General features: G+C 33.9%; 1 protein-coding gene across 1 annotated transcript; it reads left to right on the top strand.

The window, feature by feature from the left end:
• Positions 1-14,652: 14,652 nt before the first annotated feature.
• Positions 14,653-18,747, top strand: LOC108324107 (uncharacterized). The gene is made up of 10 exons (XM_052874725.1): positions 14,653-15,020; positions 15,102-15,167; positions 15,280-15,460; positions 15,646-15,842; positions 16,106-16,156; positions 16,267-16,358; positions 16,904-17,031; positions 17,823-17,914; positions 18,056-18,160; positions 18,320-18,747. The coding sequence occupies exons 1-10, from the start codon at positions 14,712-14,714 to the stop codon at positions 18,455-18,457; spliced, it is 1,359 nt and encodes a 452-aa protein (XP_052730685.1). The 5' UTR covers positions 14,653-14,711; the 3' UTR covers positions 18,458-18,747.
• The last annotated feature ends 489 nt before the right edge of the window (positions 18,748-19,236 follow it).

The following is a 19,236-nucleotide window of genomic DNA, read 5'->3' as shown; positions in this document are numbered from 1 at the left end:
ATGTGTAAATAGTCAGCGTTCGGTCTTGTTCTGTTGAGCATTCGGTTGTAGTTTAAATTCTCATTTTGAGCGTTCGGTCTTGGTTTCAATCTGATTGTGAGCGTTCGGTCTTAATTCAATTTCCAATCTTAAACGTTCGTCCATATGGTGTTCGACCCTGTAGCGTTTAATCTCATAGCGTTCGGCCCAAGTACTAGATCTCAGCGTTCGGTCTAAGTTCTCTATTTCAGTGTTCGATCTTAAGTAGTATTCTTAAGATTTAATCTTGAACGTTCGGTTTTGATGTATTAGTGTGCGTTCGGTTTTAAATTCAGAATCCTTAATTTAGATCTGGAACGTTCGGTTGTAAATTGATATTCGTAAGGTTGGATCATGAACGTTCGGTCTTAGTGTACTAGAAATTGTAGCGTTCGTTCTTTTAGGATTCGGATTTAGCGTTCGTCCAATATGGTGTTCGATAAAATAGCGTTCGGCCTAAGTACTCGATCCCAGCGTTCGGCCTAAGTATCAATCTTAGCGTTCGTTCTTAAAGTGCTTTCGGTGAAATAGCGTTCGTCCTAAGTATCAATCTTAGCGTTCGTTCTTAAAGTGCTTTCGGTGAAATAGCGTTCGTCCTAAGTATCAATCCCAGCGTTCGACCTAATGGTGTGATCAGTGAAATAGCGTTCGGCCTGTTAGTAAATAGCGTTCGGCCTGATAGTATAGGGTTTGATATCGTCCGTCCAAATAGCGTTCGGCCTATTGATTGGTTATTAGCGTTCGTCCGATGTTTGGCAATTAGCGTTCGTCCATTTGGCAATTAGCGTTCGTCCGTGGTGTTCACTTAATAGCGTTCGTCCTGGGTGGTGAATAGTGCTCGTCCAAATAGTATTTTACAAATAAGTTGGATTCCAAGTTCCTTTGCTCTTGGGTTGAATTATGTGTACCAATGGTTGGAATATTGTCTGTGACGTGATTTATTTGAAAATATGTGAATGTATGAAATATGTTGGATTTGTTGTGATAATATGGTGGTATCTGAATATTCATAATTGTGGTTAAGTTTCAAAGTAACAATATGATTCATGGACGTAATTCCATGATCTTCAAGGAGAGGATACATGGTGGTGTTTTGGGGGGTTGTATAGAATGATTACATGGTAGCTCAGTTTTGGGGGTCATCCTGAAGCTCCAATGGTCTTTCTTCTCATATAGAGAGGATTGAACCATGTGGTGAGGAGTAGCAGGAGGTCCTAGTCTTGGGTGCTTCCACATGACCCAAGGTGAGTGATAACGGATTAACCTCGTGATTGTGGCCGGGCGGGAGTGCCCAAAGTTTCACCAGGCGGGAGTGCCCAAAGTTTCACCAGGCGGTAGTGCCAGAGCGGTAGTGCTCAAGTTCCATAAAACCACTACGAGTGCAAGACCCGCCATAGCTCGGTAATCATTCTAGTCCGGACGAGTCGATCTATAAAGCAACGAGTCAGGGTATCAAGTAACAAGTCTTGTGATGTCAGTTTAACATGTTTGGATGAATGTTTACATGTCATGGGAGTGTGTGAAATATAAATGATTGCATGAATTAACTGTGCTGTATGTATAACATGCTTTTATATCTAGCTCACCCTTGCATTGTTTTGTGTTGTGTGCTGTTTGGGTATGTTTCTTTGGCAATGATCATCCACTTGGATGGGAGCAGATGGTGGAGAGGAAACTTTGGGAGCAGCTCTTGAAGGAGACGGCAGTGCTGCAGCGTAGAGTTACTAGTTTTTATTTCGTGAACTCGATTAATTACATTTGGTGTAATTTAAGTTTTAAATTTTCCGTAATTTCCATGGGAGATTCCAATAATCGTATTGTCAATTCCGCACTATTTATTAAGGATGACTGTAATCCTTAATTACTCTTGACTGCTTTCCTGTATTATGCATGATGACGTCCTTATTATATATGCATGATGTATATATTTGGGACGTTACAGAATCACTCTCCAGCTGAAAAATACTTGTATTTACGGATATTTATACATAAAATTTACAATAAATAAATAATTGATTTTTACAAATATTTACCATATGGTTGCGAGTATTTTAATTATATGTTTATAAAAATAGGTTGAATATAGATTTTATACTATTACATGCATGTATTAATTGGTAAAAAAAAAAGTAAAAATTTAATTTATATTTTATTAAGTTGAGGTTATTTTAAACTAAAATTAGTTTATATTTTATTAGATTAAATTTAATTAAAAATAAATTTTAATTTTATATTTAATTTAATTATTATATTTTATATTTTTTTAATTTTATTTTAAAAATTTATAAAATATTTTTTTTTAATATTTGCGAATATTCACTGGTACTTCTAGGTCCAAATGGATATTTGCATGGAATAACGGATAGGCAGTGAGTGATTTTTTTTTGTAAGTCAAGTAGTAGGTAGACACTGTTCGTACCTAATCTGATCCGTTATCATCCTAATAATAAAATATCATACTCTTAAAATAAATAATAAATGTTGAAAAATAATAAAAATTGTTTTAGCAAAATAAATGAATTGTTCGGATGAAACAATAATTATAAATAAATACAACGAGTCTTTTATATTGTCTAATAAATAAAATGTTTATGTTATTAAATATTTAAAAAAATTATACATGTTCTTTTTTATCTCATATTCAATTAAAAAAATTAAATATTACTAATTAATTTGGAGATTTATCATTAAAAAGAGGCAAATTTCAAATTTAGATAATATAACAGGTTTCTAAGAATAAGAATGACCAGAAAGGATATTTACTTAGTTTGTGAAAGTTACGATGAAGATAGAGTTTACTGTAATGATTATGTACACAACGTATATTAATGAAAATTATTCTTAGTCTGAATGAATTATCGACCTAATTAAAGCATGCGCTATCGGTTAAATTATAGGTTTAATAGGTTCGGAGGTCCTTATATTTGTGGGTTCGTTTCAATTGGGTCCTCCAATTTTGAAAGTGATCAATTTGGTCCCTAATTTAATAAAATTGAGTCAATAATACCCTTTCCGTTAAATGCAATGGACGTCATTAACTTTTTAAACATGTGGTATGTTGAAGCATCCTTCAAATAAAACTGTGCCACCTGCAAATAAAAGAATGCCTCAACATGCCACATGTTTAAAAAGTTAACGCCGTCCATTATATTTAACGGAAAGGGTATTATTGACTCAATTTTGTTAAATTAGGGACCAAATTGATCACTTTCAAAATTGGAGGACCCAATTGAAACGAACCCACAAATATAAGGACCTCCGAACCTATTAAACCTAAATTATATTAACATATACAAATATAAAAAAAATAAATTTAGAGAATAACATTATCAATGATGATGAGTTAAAAAAACCATAGAATTAAAAAATAAAAATCGACTTACAAAACTGTAATTAGATAGACAAATACATAAAATAGACACCACAAAAAGAGATGGTTGATAAATCTTAAGAATCCTCATAAAAATTAGAAAATCATTAATAAGATAAAAAAAGATTCAAGGAAAAACCTTAATGATAATTTATTTCACCTTAAATAATAACTAAGCATTGTTATATTCCATTGTCTTTCTATTTTTTATTTTTATTTAAAAAAACATAACTAAATATAGGAATATTTTATTTAAAGTCTAACAATTGAATTTTCTATGCTCACAGTAACACTTAGTGATGTAAACTTCCACAAGTATTATTGTGTAATTACACCTCTTAGCCATAATCTTTTGTCAAATTTATGGGACCAGTTGTAGGGTGAGGTTTGCATTCACTTATAAACTAAGAATTGACCTAGATAGCTCAGGCCGTACCGCCACTGGCGCTTGCTTTCTGTGCGTGGGCAGGGTCCCTTCGGAAGACGAAGCCAATCCAGATTCCATAAACACACAAGCTACGACTTTCTCCTTCGGACCCCCGTAAACTATGGTTACAGTGTTCATGCCAATACACAAGGGTGACATGAAGAAAAAGAAGCAAAGTGGACTTTACCTTGAACGAACGATTCTTCCTTTGTTGAGATAGAACTCGCTACGATAGGCTCTAACCTGGCTCTGATACCATGTTAGTAGTGGGTTTTAAGCCTAACTCAACCCCACAAAACCGGCTTATAGGGTAAGGTTTGCATCCACTTATAAACTAAGAATTGACCTTATCTCTAGTCGATGTGGGACTTCCAACAGTCTTGCTTATTTAATTTTATTAAATACGAGAGAACAACCCAGCTACTTTTTCAACCTTTTAATGCAATATGATGAAAACCGAGATATTTAATATCTTTAAAGGTAAAATCAAGTTATTACGAAGCTCAAAATACAAACACAGAATCATAAACCATTCAATTTTATTCTATTATAATTTGGGAGTCATGTGATAAAAATAAAATATAGAAATAAGTAAAATAATTAAATGAAATCACATAATAAAAAGAAATTTTTACAGTGAACCTTGCGATAAAAAATTCATTATTATTATTATTATTATTATTATTATTATTATTATTATTATTATTATTATTATTATTATTATTATTATTATTATTATTATTATTATTATTATTAGTAGTAGTTTTAAAGTAATTATAAATATGAACAAATCATTAATACTTTTTTCTGTCATACTAAACTTGTTATCAAACCATAGGTTCTCAGTAGACCTCGTGGCCTATTTATACACCTAACAACTAAATCTACGCATTAAATAGGTTGTTGTCTAACTAGTTATAAGGTTGTACAAGAAAATTGTGAAATATCACTAAAAATGCAATGTATTGTAAATTACAAGGATTTTTTAATAAATTAATTCTAGAAAATGCTTTTAGTTTCTAAAAATTAAATTTAATCCATAAACTGGAATTGATTAGTGATTCTTTTTTTTAATTTAACAAAACATATTACTAACTTTTTAATATTTAAATACAATATAAAGTATAGTTTGTATCCGTAAGAACTAATTTATCAATTTAATAGTATAAAGACTAAAAGACAAGTTCATAAATAAACAAAGTAATTAAAAACATATTTTTATAATAATTTTTTATTTTTGTTGAAATAGTACTATTTTATTTAGTGATGTCAAAACAAGCCGCTCGGTCCAACTTGATTGGTTGATTAATATAGGTTGGTTCATTGACTCACTTAATTATAAGTTTTTTTAAAAATTAAAAAGATTACAATTTTTTTAATTCAAAATCAAAATAATTTCACTCTAAAAAGTTGTTAAACTCCAAAGACAATTGGAAATAAAAAAAATTAACATATTAAATATAATCCAAAAGCAAACCCAAAAAATGAATAAATAAGTTTATAATATTGATAATTTTTGTCTGACTTATCTATTTATAAAATTAGAATGTTGAATAAATAAAAATTTATAATATTTTCTTCTCTTGAAACATTTTTTTCTTTATTCCCATTTACAATACAATAAAAAATGTTAACTAAAAATATTAAAACACAAAATAATAAATAATTAAATTAAACTAGGTGGGTTGGTGAGCCAATCTGGCTCACCACATGCTTAATCTGAATGAGTCAGTTCTAAGTGAGTCGAGTTGAAAATTAACTCGTATAAAGAATTTCATTTTCTTTAAACCCAATCTGATCTGAACCGGTGTTGCACTAAGTTGGCTAACAGATTTTAATTCATATTAACAATATTAATTTTATTGTTTTTCAATGTTTTCTTAATGTATTCCGGTTAACAAGAGAATATTATAGTTGGTTGTATAATTATTGTTTAGATATCATTGTTACGCTTTCTTTTATTAATAAAATCCCTTCAGATAGTTATGTGTACACGTTAATTTTTTTAGTTTAAAAAGTAATAATTAGTTTAAAAAGTAATAAGATACTTACTAATAAAAGACAGTTAAAAAAAATAAGTTTCAATTTTAGTTTAAAATAATAAAAAATTGTGCACATAAAAAATAGGTGTTTTTATTCTAGTTATTTTTCATTATATAATTACCTGTTTTTCTCATTTACAATTTATTTTTGAGTTATTTGAATAAATAATTTTATGAAATATTGTTTATATTTCGTATTTTTAGGTTGTTATAAAAAAAATGATGAAAATTGTGTATTTTATTAAATGTTAGGGAGATAGTACAATTTATATATACAGTTGTTTAAAACAATATAAAAACGAAATATAAATATAAAAACAGAAGATAAATATATGAACATAGATGCACAAATATGAACAGAAAATAAATTAAATCAATATCCCCTCAAGCTGCAACATATATATCCTAAATGCTCAGCTTTGACAGCAAAAATTGAAATTGTACTGGATGCAAAACTTTAGTATGAATGTCTGCAAGTTGTACTGAAGTAGAAATGGACATGAGCTTAATTACACCTGCTTTAACTTTATTCCTTATGAGATGACAATCAATTTCGATATGCTTTGTCCTCTCATGCATGACTGAATTCTGTGCAATTTGTATAGCAGATTGATTGTCTCAAAACAGAGGAATTGGTTGTGGTAGAGGTTGTTTCAAATCATGGAGCAAATATAGAAGCCATTGAATTTCACATGTTGTGAAAGCTAAGGCTCTATATTCTGCTTCGATTAATGATATAGATATAGTACCTTGCTTATTGGATTTTCAGCTTATTAAGGATGCACCATAGAACACATTAAAACCAGTCACAAACCTTTTAGTGTCAGAGTAAGCAACCCAATCAAAATATAAGCCTAAGAGCATGTTCTGTGTTGGAGGGAAAGAATAATCCTTGTCTTGGATTGTTCTTAATATATCAGGATCCTTATTGCTGTTGCACAGTGATCTTCCAATGGACTAGAAAGAAATTGACTGAGAGTACTAACAAAAAAAACATAAATTTGGTCTTGTTGGTTAGATATAGTAACTTGCCAAGAAGTCTTCTATAGGCATACACATCTGAATAGGGTTTCCCTTCTGTCTTGAAAATTTTTGTGCCTAGCTGTATGGGAGTAGAAACAGGTTGACATTCCAACAATCCTGCGTCTTCTAGTAACTCTAGAGCATACTTCCTTTGTGACAAAGTAATGCTCTGTTGAGATCTTGCAATTTCTAAGCCCATAAAATACTTAAGTTGGCCTAGGTCTTTAATCTTGAACTTTGTAATCAATTGAGCATTCACAGTTTGGATTTCCTTAATGTCATCACCTGCTAAGACTATATCATCTATAAACAAGTAATATGGTGATATGAGCATAATCACTTTTTGACAAAAAGTGAATAATCTGATTTTGATTGTATGTAGACCAAAGAAAGTAAAGTAGTTGTCAACTTGTAATTCTATTGTTTAGAGGGTTGTTTGAGTCCATATAAAGACTTCAACAACTTGCAAACTTGCGTTGGTTTTTCTGTTTTGTAGCCAAGAGGAAGAGACATGTACACTTCTTCATTAGATCCCCGTGTAAAAAGACATTATTTACATCTAGTTGATGTAATACCAATGTTTGGAAGCTGCTAAAGCCAAAACCAATCTTACTGTTGTGAGTTTGACAATAGGTGAAAAAGTCTAAGCCTTGTTGTGTGTAGGCTTTAACTGCTAACCTTGCCTTGTATGGTTCAATACTCTTATCAACATGCTTCTTTATTTTGTATACCCATTTACATTCGATAAGTTGTTTTCCATAAGGTAGATCAGTAAAAAACAAAAAATTAATTTAAACTAAAATATAATAATAATAATTATTAATATTTTTTAATATTATTTGTTCTTAATTATTAAGATATAAATTTATTTATATTATTATATATTTTATTGATAATAATAAAAATATTTTTTAATATTTAATTTATACACTATTATTATTTAAAGTATTATTGTATTATAATGTTTATATTATATAAATTTTATTATCTTTAATTATCATTATTTATTATGTTATATTATATTCGATTAAGGATTTTTTATATAGTTAAAAGAAATTAAATAATTGATTATTTATACATATATAAAATATTAATAATTAATCCTTTATATGTATAAAACAAAAAAAGGATGTTCCCGCCCAATAAGGTCCTAGGTTTGCTTTCTTATGGTTTTCTCTTTTCCCTCCTATCTTATCTATTCTCTCCCGCTTTCATTTCTAAATTTTGTTTTTGTTATTTTACAACTCTTTTCGATGAATGGATAAATGTATATCTGAATCCTGTGAAACTATTTTTGTTTGCTGAGAAGAAATCAAAGAGCTTTTCTTTACTGGTTTGAGTGCTCCAGACACCTATTCCTCAAAGCAAAGTATTTTTTTTCTTTTCGTTTCTTGTTTATTCATTTACGGACACCTTTCACTTTTTCTCAATGTGAAAACAAGTTTTTTGTTTTTTTGTTGCTTATCGTGCATTTCTTTGAATTTCTGTGACAGGTTTATTGTATTGGGATGGAAGTCTCTGGGCATAATATTGTCAAGTGTGATGAAGAGAATGTTAGAAGTTTGTCTTAGAAGTCCCACATCTAAAGTGGGCAAAGACTTCCCTCCCTCATTTGCATATAAATAGAGGTGTAAGGGAAGGTGTAAGATGCACCAAAAATTACTTGTATCCTCCTTGCTCTAAAGAGAGGGTGTTGTAATCTCTTCTATCTAGTAAATATTTTTCTTGACCTTGCCCTTGGTCTTGTGTTAGTTATAAATTTTCTCATCTTTAATTTTAGTTGTGTGTGCTTGTGTTGTATGACTGATACCCAACAGTGGTATCAGAGCTTTCGGTTTGTATTCCGCTGCTATTGTCATTAGAATAGTATTGGTAAAATTCTGAGTATGCTCTGTGGTTGCGGTTTAATCCGATCTTCCGCATCAGAAAAGAGTTATTACTGGAAACGTTTGGTAGTGTGAAAGTGCGGTCTGAGAAAGTTCTGGCTAGGAAAGACTTGGTACTTAAGAGTGTCCATTTGTGACCCACCTCTCTTTCCTGGGAACTTCTTGGTGCTTTACTTCACAGTCTACCTGTACTGTACCAGTAGACAATACTATTCATAGTGAGAAGTGCATAAGCCGGTTCAAGAGTGAAACCATGACAGCAAAATTTGAGATAGAAAAGTTCAACGGAAATAATTTTTCCTTGTGGAAACTGAAGATAAGGGCAATTTTGAGAAAAGACAACTGTCTGGATGCAATTGAAGACAGACGTGCAGAAATTTCTGATGAAAAATGGAAAGAGATGGATGACAACGCGGTTGCCAATTTGCACCTAGCAATGGCAGATTCAGTTCTGTCTAGTATAGCAGAGAAGAAGACTGCAAAGGAGATTTGGGATACTCTCATTAAACTGTACGAGGTCAAGTCACTTCACACTAGAATTTTCTTAAAAAGAAAACTCTATACTCTTCGAATGAGTGAGTTCACGCCAGTGACGGAACACATCAACAATCTGAATACATTATTTGCTCAGCTCACCGCGTCAGATTTCAACATAGTAGAAAATGAACGTGCAGAGCTACTACTTCAGAGTTTACCAGATTCATATGATCAACTCATCATCAACATTACAAATAACAACATTGTTGGTTGTTTATCCTTTGAAGATGTTGCTGGAGCTATTCTTGAAGAAGAATCCAGGCGAAAGAATAAGGAAGACAGGACAGAAAGTTCGAAGCAAGTAGAAGCTTTAACGATGATGAGAGGAAGATCAACGGAACGTGGCTCCAGTGGGAGTCAAAATCATGGTAGATCAAAGTCTCGAGGAAGAAAGAATTTTAAATGCTACAATTGTGGCATGAGGGGGCATCTGAAAAAAGATTGTTGGCACAAGAAGAGTGGAGGAAAGAACTTCGAAGCATCAAGCTCTCAAGGCTGTGTTGCAAAAACTTCTGAAGATGGAGAAATCCTGTATAGTGAAGCAGAAGGTAGTTCTAAAGGCAGAAGACAACTTTCTGATGCCTGGATAGTAGACTCAGGCGCGACATGGCATATGACTTCACACCGAGATTGGTTTCACACTTATGAACCTGTCTCAGGAGGATCTGTGTTCATGGGGAATGATCATGCCTTAGAAATTGGAGGGATTGGTACCGTCAAAATCAAAATGTATGATGGTACAATACGCACTCTTCAAGGAGTTCGACATGTGAAGGGATTGAAGAAGAACCTCTTGTCTGTTGGACAATTGGATGACCTTGGGTGCAAAATTCACATTGAAGGCGGAATCCTAAAAATGGTGAAAGGTAACCTCATTGTGATGAAAGCAGAGAAGATCGCAGTAAATCTATACATGTTGTTGGGAGATACGTTGCAAGAAGCAGATGCATCAGTTGCAACAACAAAAGAAGAAGAAGCAACGATGATGTGGCATTACAGACTTGGTCACATGTCAGAACGAGGCTTGAAAATTCTTGCTGATCATAATCTCCTGCCGGGGCTCAAAACAGTTAACTTACCGTTTTGTGAGCACTGTGTGACTAGTAAGCAACATAGATTGAAGTTTGCTAAAGTGACTGCTAGAAGCAAGCACATACTTGACTTAATCCATTCTGATGTCTGGGAATCACCAGAAATATCCATGGGAGGAGCAAAGTATTTTGTATCATTCATTGATGATTATTCCCGAAGATTATGGGTGTACCCAATCAAGAAGAAGTCAGATGTGTTTCCAGTATTCAAGGAATTCAAAGCACAGGTAGAACTTGAAACTGGAAAAATGATCAAATGCTTGAGGACAGATAATGGAGGAGAATATACTGATGGTGATTTTCTGGCATTCTGCAAGCAAGAAGGTATTAAGAGGCAATTTACAGTTGCTCATACACCTCAACAGAATGGTGTAGCAGAGCGGATGAATAGAACTCTTCTAGAAAGGACAAGGGCCATGTTGAAAACTGCAGGATTAGCCAAGTCCTTCTGGGCAGAAGCAGTCAAAACTGCTTGCTATTTGATAAATCGCTCGCCATCAACAGCAATTGGTGTAAAGACACCAATAGAAATGTGGAAAGGAAAACCAGCTGATTACTCTTCTCTGCATGTATTTGGTTGTCCTGTGTACGTGATGTACAACTCCCAAGAAAGAACAAAGTTGGACCCAAAATCCAGGAAATGTATATTCTTGGGTTATGCTGACAATGTTAAGGGGTATCGCTTGTGGGATCCCACTGCCCACAAGATTATTGTTAGCAGGGATGTAGTTTTTGCAGAAAAATTGCAAAGTGAGCAGAAAAATGTCAGCACACCAATAGACATTACTTCAATACAGATAGAGGAAAAGTCAAAAGATAATGATTCCTCTGAAACAGAACCAGAGCACGATGAACAAGAACCAAATGAGGTCAATGATGAAGATGCTCGACGAACAACACGTTTGATGAAGAAACCATCTTGGCACTCAGACTATGTTATGGCAAACCATGATGCGTACTGTCTCTTAACTGAAGAAGGAGAACCTTCAACCTTTCAAGAAGCGTTGAGGAGTTCAGATGTTTCTCAATGGATGACAGCAATGCATGAAGAAATAGAAGCCTTACATAGGAACGAGACATGGGAACTTGTTGAACTTCCAAAAGGTCGAAAAGCAATTGGAAACAAATGGGTATACAAAATCAAACGAGATGGCAATGAACAAGTGGAGCGATATCGTGCAAGACTGGTGGTCAAAGGATATGCTCAGAAAGAAGGTCTTGATTTTAACGAGATATTCTCACCAGTTGTTAGACTTACCACTATCAGAATAGTGCTGGCAATGTGTGCTGTAGATGATTTACATCTGGAATAGTTAGATGTAAAGACTGCTTTTCTTCATGGAGAACTTGAAGAAGAAATATATATGCTCCAACCAGAAGGTTTTGAAGAACAAGGCAAAGAAAACTTGGTTTGTAGGTTGACCAAATCTCTGTACGGTTTAAAGCAGGCGCCAAGGTGTTGGTATAAGAGATTTGATTCTTTCATTATTAGCCTCAGATACAACAGATTAAGTTCAGACCATTGTACGTACTACAAGAGGTTTGAGGATAATGATTTCATCATTTTGCTGTTGTACGTGGATGATATGTTGGTGGTAGGCTCCAACAAAGTTCGAGTCCAAGAATTGAAGGCACAATTGGCTAGGGAATTTGATATGAAGGACTTGGGACCTGCAAACAAGATTTTAGGGATGCAAATTCACCGAGACAGAAAAAACAGGAAGATTTGGCTTTCACAAAAGAATTATTTTCGAAAGGTCTTGCGGCGCTTCAACATGCAAGATTGCAAGCCAACTTCTACCCCACTTCCTGTTAATTATAAATTATCCTCAAGTATGTGTCCTAGCAATGAAGCAGAGAGGATGGAAATGTCTCGAGTTCCGTATGCATCAGCAGTGGGAAGCCTAATGTATGCCATGATTTGTACAAGACCAGACATTGCACATGCAGTGGGAGCAGTTAGTAGATTTATGGCAAATCCTGGTGAAGAGCATTGGAATGCTGTTAAGAGGGTCCTTAGATACATCAAAGGAACCTCAGATGTTGCGTTATGTTTTGGAGGATCAAAATTTATTGTCAGAGGTTATGTCGACTCAGATTATGCAGGTGATCTTGATAAAAGAAAATCTACTACAGGCTATGTGTTTAAACTTGCAGGAGGGGTGGTAAGCTGGTTATCTAAACTACAAACTGTTGTAGCTCTATCCACCACAGAAGCTGAATACATGGCAGCTACTCAAGCATGCAAAGAAGCAATCTGGATTCAAAGGTTATTGGAAGAACTCGGGCACAAGCAAAACAAAATTACTGTATATTGTGACAGTCAGAGTGCTTTGCACATTGCAAGAAATCCAGCCTTTCATTCCAGGACAAAGCATATAGGGGTTCAATATCATTTTGTCCGAGAAGTAGTAGAGAAAGGAGATGTAGATTTGGAAAAGATCTGTACCAAAGATAACCTAGCAGATGTTATGACAAAGCCGGTCAATACTGACAAGTTTGTATGGAGTAGATCCTCTTATGGTCTATCAGCAACGTAGCATGAAACTGACAAGGAAGACAAAGTATTGTGAAGACATGATTGATTCAATCAAATCTTCAAGTGGGAGAATTGTTAGAAGTTTGTCTTAGAAGTCCCACATCTAAAGTGGGCAAAGACTTCCCTCCCTCATTTGCATATAAATAGAGGTGTAAGGGAAGGTGTAAGATGCACCAAAAATTACTTGTATCCTCCTTGCTCTAAAGAGAGGGTGTTGTAATCTCTTCTATCTAGTAAATATTTTTCTTGACCTTGCCCTTGGTCTTGTGTTAGTTATAAATTTTCTCATCTTTAATTTTAGTTGTATGTGCTTGTGTTGTATGACTGATACCCAACAGAGAAAGCATTGAAGTGCTTGCTTGATGCAAAAGCATTGAAGTGCTTGCTTGATGCAAAGGTTTGCACCCATGTATTATACATACATTGAATGAGAGCAGAATTAATGGGTGATCCAACGGCGGATGAGGTTTGCACAACAGCAGAGTATCATCTTCAATCCTTGATTCATCCAATGCAGATGGGTCTTCTGAATCATCATACGGGTATTCCATTGAAAATTCATTCCAAGAAAGGAAAACTTCAAGACCCAAAGTTCGTCCAGTTTCGGCTGGTACTGTTTCAAGCATTATTGGAAAGAATTATGTTAGACCTGCTCCATCAGCAAATGGGTCTTCTCGGACGACGAAACCAACTAAGTTGGATGCAAAGTCGCTGCCAATGACCGGAATCTGGCTGAAAAAAAATAGGCCAGATGTTTCGAGTTCGAAGCATGATCAGCTTCACCAGGACATGGAAGATTTCTTATTTAAAATGCTTGGAGATGTCTTTCAGCTTGACAGAAATATGATTTGGCAAGTTCTTGGTATGAAATCTTGGCATATTTTTGCTGTTTTGAAATGAAATTAAAGCCTGTTTTTTCTCTTATCCTATGAGATTTCCTTAATGCATTTTGTATTTACAACCTCCGTTTTTCTGAAATTTATATGGCATTTTCTGTCTTCTGCGCTACTGATAATCTCGTCTCATTGTAGAAAACTCCAAAATTTACCTTCTTAAACACTCTTTTATTCAACTTATCCATTATCCCATACCATATTTGTTAGAATCTCTGTTTTAAATCCCAGATAGTGGCGTTCAGCAGCTTTATAACATTTTCTATATACATATTATGCAATCTCTTTAAATCAATTGAATGAACATTGTTAAACTATTCACTTAACGTATTTGTTGGATTAAATATATACAATAATAAAAAATTATATTTTAAATTAAATAAAAAAGTTAAGAAGAATGTAAGTTAAAGTTATAAAGTATATAGAGAAATTATTCCATAAATAAGAGAATTTTTTCTTGTATATCTATAATTTCAATTTGTATATCTTTGAAATTTTGTACTTTAGATGATGTAATATGTAAATTTTATTATATAATTTAAATATATTTTTTGTTTTATATTTTGAAATATATAATTCAAAATATTATTTTTTATAATTTAAAATATATATTCTAAAACATGTTTTTTTACATTTTATTAAGAAAGGTATATTGCAGAATATAAAAAAATTGAGTATAGAGTATACATTTTAGAATACAATCATTTATACAAATGAAGATTGAAATTATGAAGGTGCAGAAAGAAATACTTCAATTAATGTATTTTGGGTTTACCAAGGCCCAATACGCAATTGAGAATCCCATAAAAATCTAAACCTTGTGTCTCTGTTCTTCTTTCTCCTTCGTCACTCTTCATCTTCATCTTCATCTTTGTCTTCTTCACCATGTCTTCTTTAACTTTCACGGCTGAGGTAGCATCCAGCTTCTTCGGCCTCGCTTACCGCAATCCCAAACCCTTCACGCTCTCACTTCAAACCACTCTCCTCCCTCTTCTACGCAGAACAACCACTCGTTCCCAATCTCTAACTCACTCTCTCTCCGCACCATTCCCTCTCAGACCCGCTCGCCGCTTCACCGTCGCCGCCACCACCGCTGCGCCGCCTCAGTCCGAGGACTCCGACGTTTCCACCGTAATCCCCCCTGACAATCGCATTCCGGCAACCATCATCACCGGCTTCCTCGGTTCCGGCAAGGTATTCATCCTGTTTCCCTCACTTTCCTGCTCAGTAAAATCACAGCGGAATCTGAATACTTAACTGTCTTTAACCGAACAGACGACACTGCTGAACCATATTCTGACAGCGGAGCATGGAAAACGCATTGCGGTTATTGAGAACGAGGTATTCGTGTTGCGGAGTTTGCTGAATTTTTATGGTTGTGTGACTTTGAATGCGATTGTTTCGGTTAATGTGTTGGTTTGTAAAACGAACTTACTCTCTGCATTATTTGTAGTTTGGTGAAATTGATATAGATGGCTCTTTGGTCGCGGCAAAAGCTGCTGGTGCTGAAGATATTATGATGCTGAACAATGGCTGTCTTTGCTGTACTGTGAGGGGTGATCTTGTCCGAATGATTTCTGACTTAGTTGCTAAGAAGAAAGGAAAGTTTGACCATATTGTTATTGAGACTACAGGTAACGAATAACTTCTGTTTTTGTATGTGTATGTAATTGTTTTCGTACTATGATTGTGTAGAATTGAGGTTTTGAGCTGCTAGAGCTTATTCTGAAGATGTCACGGACTTACTTATTAGTTATTGCGAATGTGTATGATTGTACTTTGTGTATTGTTTTTTTGTTTGTGCTCTGCACTTCGACAGGTTTGGCGAATCCAGCGCCAATAATCCAGACCTTTTATGCGGAGGAGAATATTTTTAATGAAGTAAAATTGGATGGTGTTGTTACTCTAGTTGATGCAAAGCATGCTGGTTTTCATCTTGACGAGGTTAAGCCAAAAGGTGTGGTCAATGAGGCTGTGGAACAAATTGCATATGCGGATCGTATAATCATAAATAAGGTATTGGCTGATTTATTTTTGTTGTGGAATGGCTTTAGTTTTGCAGAAATGAAACATTTAGATTATTTAAGGCATATCGGTTTTGATTTGGCAACTAGCCAACCTGCTAAAGGATAGATTGTTTTTATTGTAGCATGGGCAACCTTGTCTTTCCGTACATTCAATGTGAAGTTATTCATAAAATTCTACATTCCAGGTTATGGAATGTGATGGATATTATCTTTATGCCTGAGCTAATGACATTCTTGTTTGTATTGCACCAGACTGACCTAGTTGGTGAACCAGATCTTGCTTCTTTGGTCCAGCGGATAAGGGTTGGTGTCTATCTCCTCCTATTGTATCTAAGAGTTCAGTTTTAGCTTGAATTTGAATTTTATTTCATTATTTTGAGCCCCAAATGAACGTGGCTTTGTCATTAATTCAGAAAATGAACAGCTTGGCCCACTTAAAGCGGACAGAATATGGAAAAGTTAACTTAGATTATGTTCTTGGCATTGGGGGCTTTGATTTGGAGAGGTAGCTTTTTGTTCTTGTTTCTGATTCACTGTATTTGAATTGTTCAAGAAAATGGCAATCTAAATTTGGGCTCACTAGTTCTCTGCACAAGAAGTTTTTTGTTAATCATATGGTTCCTTCGTGATCATGCACTCTCATATATAAACAGTTATAATTTGAATTGTTTAAGAAAATGGCAATCTAAATTTGGCTCACTAGTTCTCTGCACAAGGAGTTTCTTGTTAATCATATGATTCCTTCGTGACTATGTACTCTCATATTTAAACAATTATAATATCCTAGTCTTATACTGAAACTTTTTTTGTCGGTTTACTATTCCTAGTCCCTAATAATATAAATCTCCGAGAACTATTCGTGTTAATTATTATCCTCACTGGCGACAATGCTCATAGCAGTACTCACTTTCCTGTGTCATTGTCTTATTTCTTGCTCTGTTGCCATGTAATCCATAATCTTTCGTGGATATTTCAAATGTTCTGCTTTAAATATTATTGTATCTTTCTAAATCTAGATATATAATTTGTTTTTTCTTGATCTTCTACAAGGATTGAGAATTCCATTAACGATGAAGGTGCAAAAGAAGATCATGACCATAGCCATGACCACGAGCATGAGCACCATGACCACGGGCATGAGCACCATGACCATGATCATCACCATGACCACAAGCATGGTACCTTTTATTTTTTTCTTGGAGTCGTGTACAAGCCATTTTCTTGTTTGTAGCTCTAGTCACAACGTACTAGTGGTCTTATGAGTCTTACAAGTGTAGATTTACTTGTTTACACATTTTACTTGGAAGCCTGTACATTTAAATTATTATTCCCTCTAGATTTGGCATTTGGATTGGGATCAATTCCTAACAAGTAGCTTCTTAATTCATCATTCATAAGGACATGCTTGTGGAATATGTCATTTTTGTTAGAATTTTATGATTTACATCAATAATTAATAGCATCAAACCCTTAATCTAAACAGTTCCCAATACCCGTTAGAACAATAAAGCGGAAGCATACTTGAAGTATTAGACATTGAAAACAATTAATAAGCAACCTGAATTGGTCTCTAATATTCTCTATGTAGAACACCTTTAGTTCTCTCTATATTTTCTTTTCTGATGGGGATAAAGAGAAAGAAACAGGAATGATTCGATGTGCTCACAGATGGAGACTATGACCCTTTAAGTAACCCTTGTTGGTTAGATTCAATAATTATAATTTGGCCCCTCAACAAATTAAAATTAAAATTATTGCTGGTCTCTACACAATATATTTTTCATGACATATATATCCTTAACCCTATTTACTTAATTAGATCACTTTATAAAATTAGTTAATAAAATATAATGGTCCTAACACATTTAATAATTGTTATATATATATATATATATATATATATGTAAGTGATTGAAATTGCTAACAATTTTAACTTTGTTAGAAATAATATCCAATTTGTTGTGTACAGAACACCACGATCACCACTCTCATGATCATACTCACGATCCTGGTGTGTCATCCGTCAGCATAGTTTGTGAAGGAAGCTTAGACCTTGAGAAGGTTAGACATGACGTATACTTAATGCTAAGTGTGTCAAATTCTATTTTCCATTTGGATGGCTGTGGAATGCCTTTCATTCTTTTATGTACATGTAAAAAGTCAGTGTTGGCATTTGCCTACTAAACGGCTTATCTTTTTCAGGCTAACATGTGGCTTGGTAATTTATTACTGGATCGGAGTGATGACATTTATAGGATGAAGGGTCTTCTATCTGTTGAAGGAATGAACGAGAGATTTGTCTTTCAGGCAAGCTTAAATTCCTTTACCGTGAAGGGGTTGCCTCATGGATCTCAAATGAATTCCTTAAATTTTCCACTGGGCTAATTGTTGTTTGTTATTACCCATCGTCTCTGACAATTATCATTCATGTTCAGTTTCGTGGAATTAATCAATTTTTTTTTACAGGGAGTTCATGACATATTTCAAGGATCACCTGAGAGGTTGTGGGGTGCGGATGAACCAAGGATAAACAAAATTGTATTCATTGGGAAAAACTTGGATGCTAAGGAATTGGAAAAAGGATTCAAGGCATGTTTAATATGATACTAAGAATTTTAATACACTGCTTTGAAGTATCTCTCCGTTGCCCATTGAAGCTATGAGTGTGCCTATATACCATGCAGACCGTCCAGATATATATAGTGAAGAATGTTCCATTTTTACATTCAGTCTTTCTTGGTTCTTCAAATGTGACTGCGTTAGTTTTAACTTATTTTTCCTTGGTTGTTTCATGAGCTTAAATTTTGTTAAGAAGAATCATCCGAGAACATTGAACTTGTACAGATCAAAGAACCTTGATAAAAATTAATGAGAACATGAATATATTCATGTAAGCAATAGATGTTAGACCTACTAAAAAGGTTCCCCTATAATTATCTTGTAAAAACCGAATAGAATCTTCTCTAGCATTTTAACCACCATACTGAATTTCACACACCAATCTATCACACGTAAACTAGCACCACAATAGTGAGGTAGAAATGATGGTGTCGACTTTTTGTAGTGTGTTCTTCTTTGATAGAACGTGGTGATGCAGTCATATGAACTGCATTTTTTCACTTATCAGTCCCACGGATGATAGCAATTTCTGTGTTTAGTGTTGCATGATCCCCTCCCCTTTAGCATGCGGTAAAACCATGAGCAGAGTGTTATATTTGGTATTTTTATTAAACTATTTAATTTATCTGTAACTTAAAAGTCATATAAATTATTAAATAATTTAATGAATTTTTAATTTAAAATTTTAAACTTATTGTGTAAGTCTCTATTTTTTAAATTTTCATTCTAATTTTAAATCAATTTTAACATTAAACTAGATATAT

This window comes from Vigna angularis, chromosome 3 (assembly GCF_016808095.1).
Source record: "Vigna angularis cultivar LongXiaoDou No.4 chromosome 3, ASM1680809v1, whole genome shotgun sequence".
In the NCBI taxonomy this organism is placed as follows: domain Eukaryota; kingdom Viridiplantae; phylum Streptophyta; class Magnoliopsida; order Fabales; family Fabaceae; genus Vigna; species Vigna angularis.
The sequence above is the reverse complement of the archived record's forward strand: the minus strand, read 5'-3'. Positions and strand labels throughout refer to the sequence as shown.

Bases quoted from the DNA above. Each gene is read 5' to 3' on its own strand.
- LOC108324107 (XM_052874725.1), top strand. From the start codon at position 14,712: ATGTCTTCTTTAACTTTCACGGCTGAGGTAGCATCCAGCTTCTTCGGC. The intron at 15,461-15,645 runs GTAACGAATAAC...GCACTTCGACAG, and splicing joins TATTGTTATTGAGACTACAG to GTTTGGCGAATCCAGCGCCA. The intron at 17,032-17,822 runs GTACCTTTTATT...TGTTGTGTACAG, and splicing joins TCACCATGACCACAAGCATG to AACACCACGATCACCACTCT.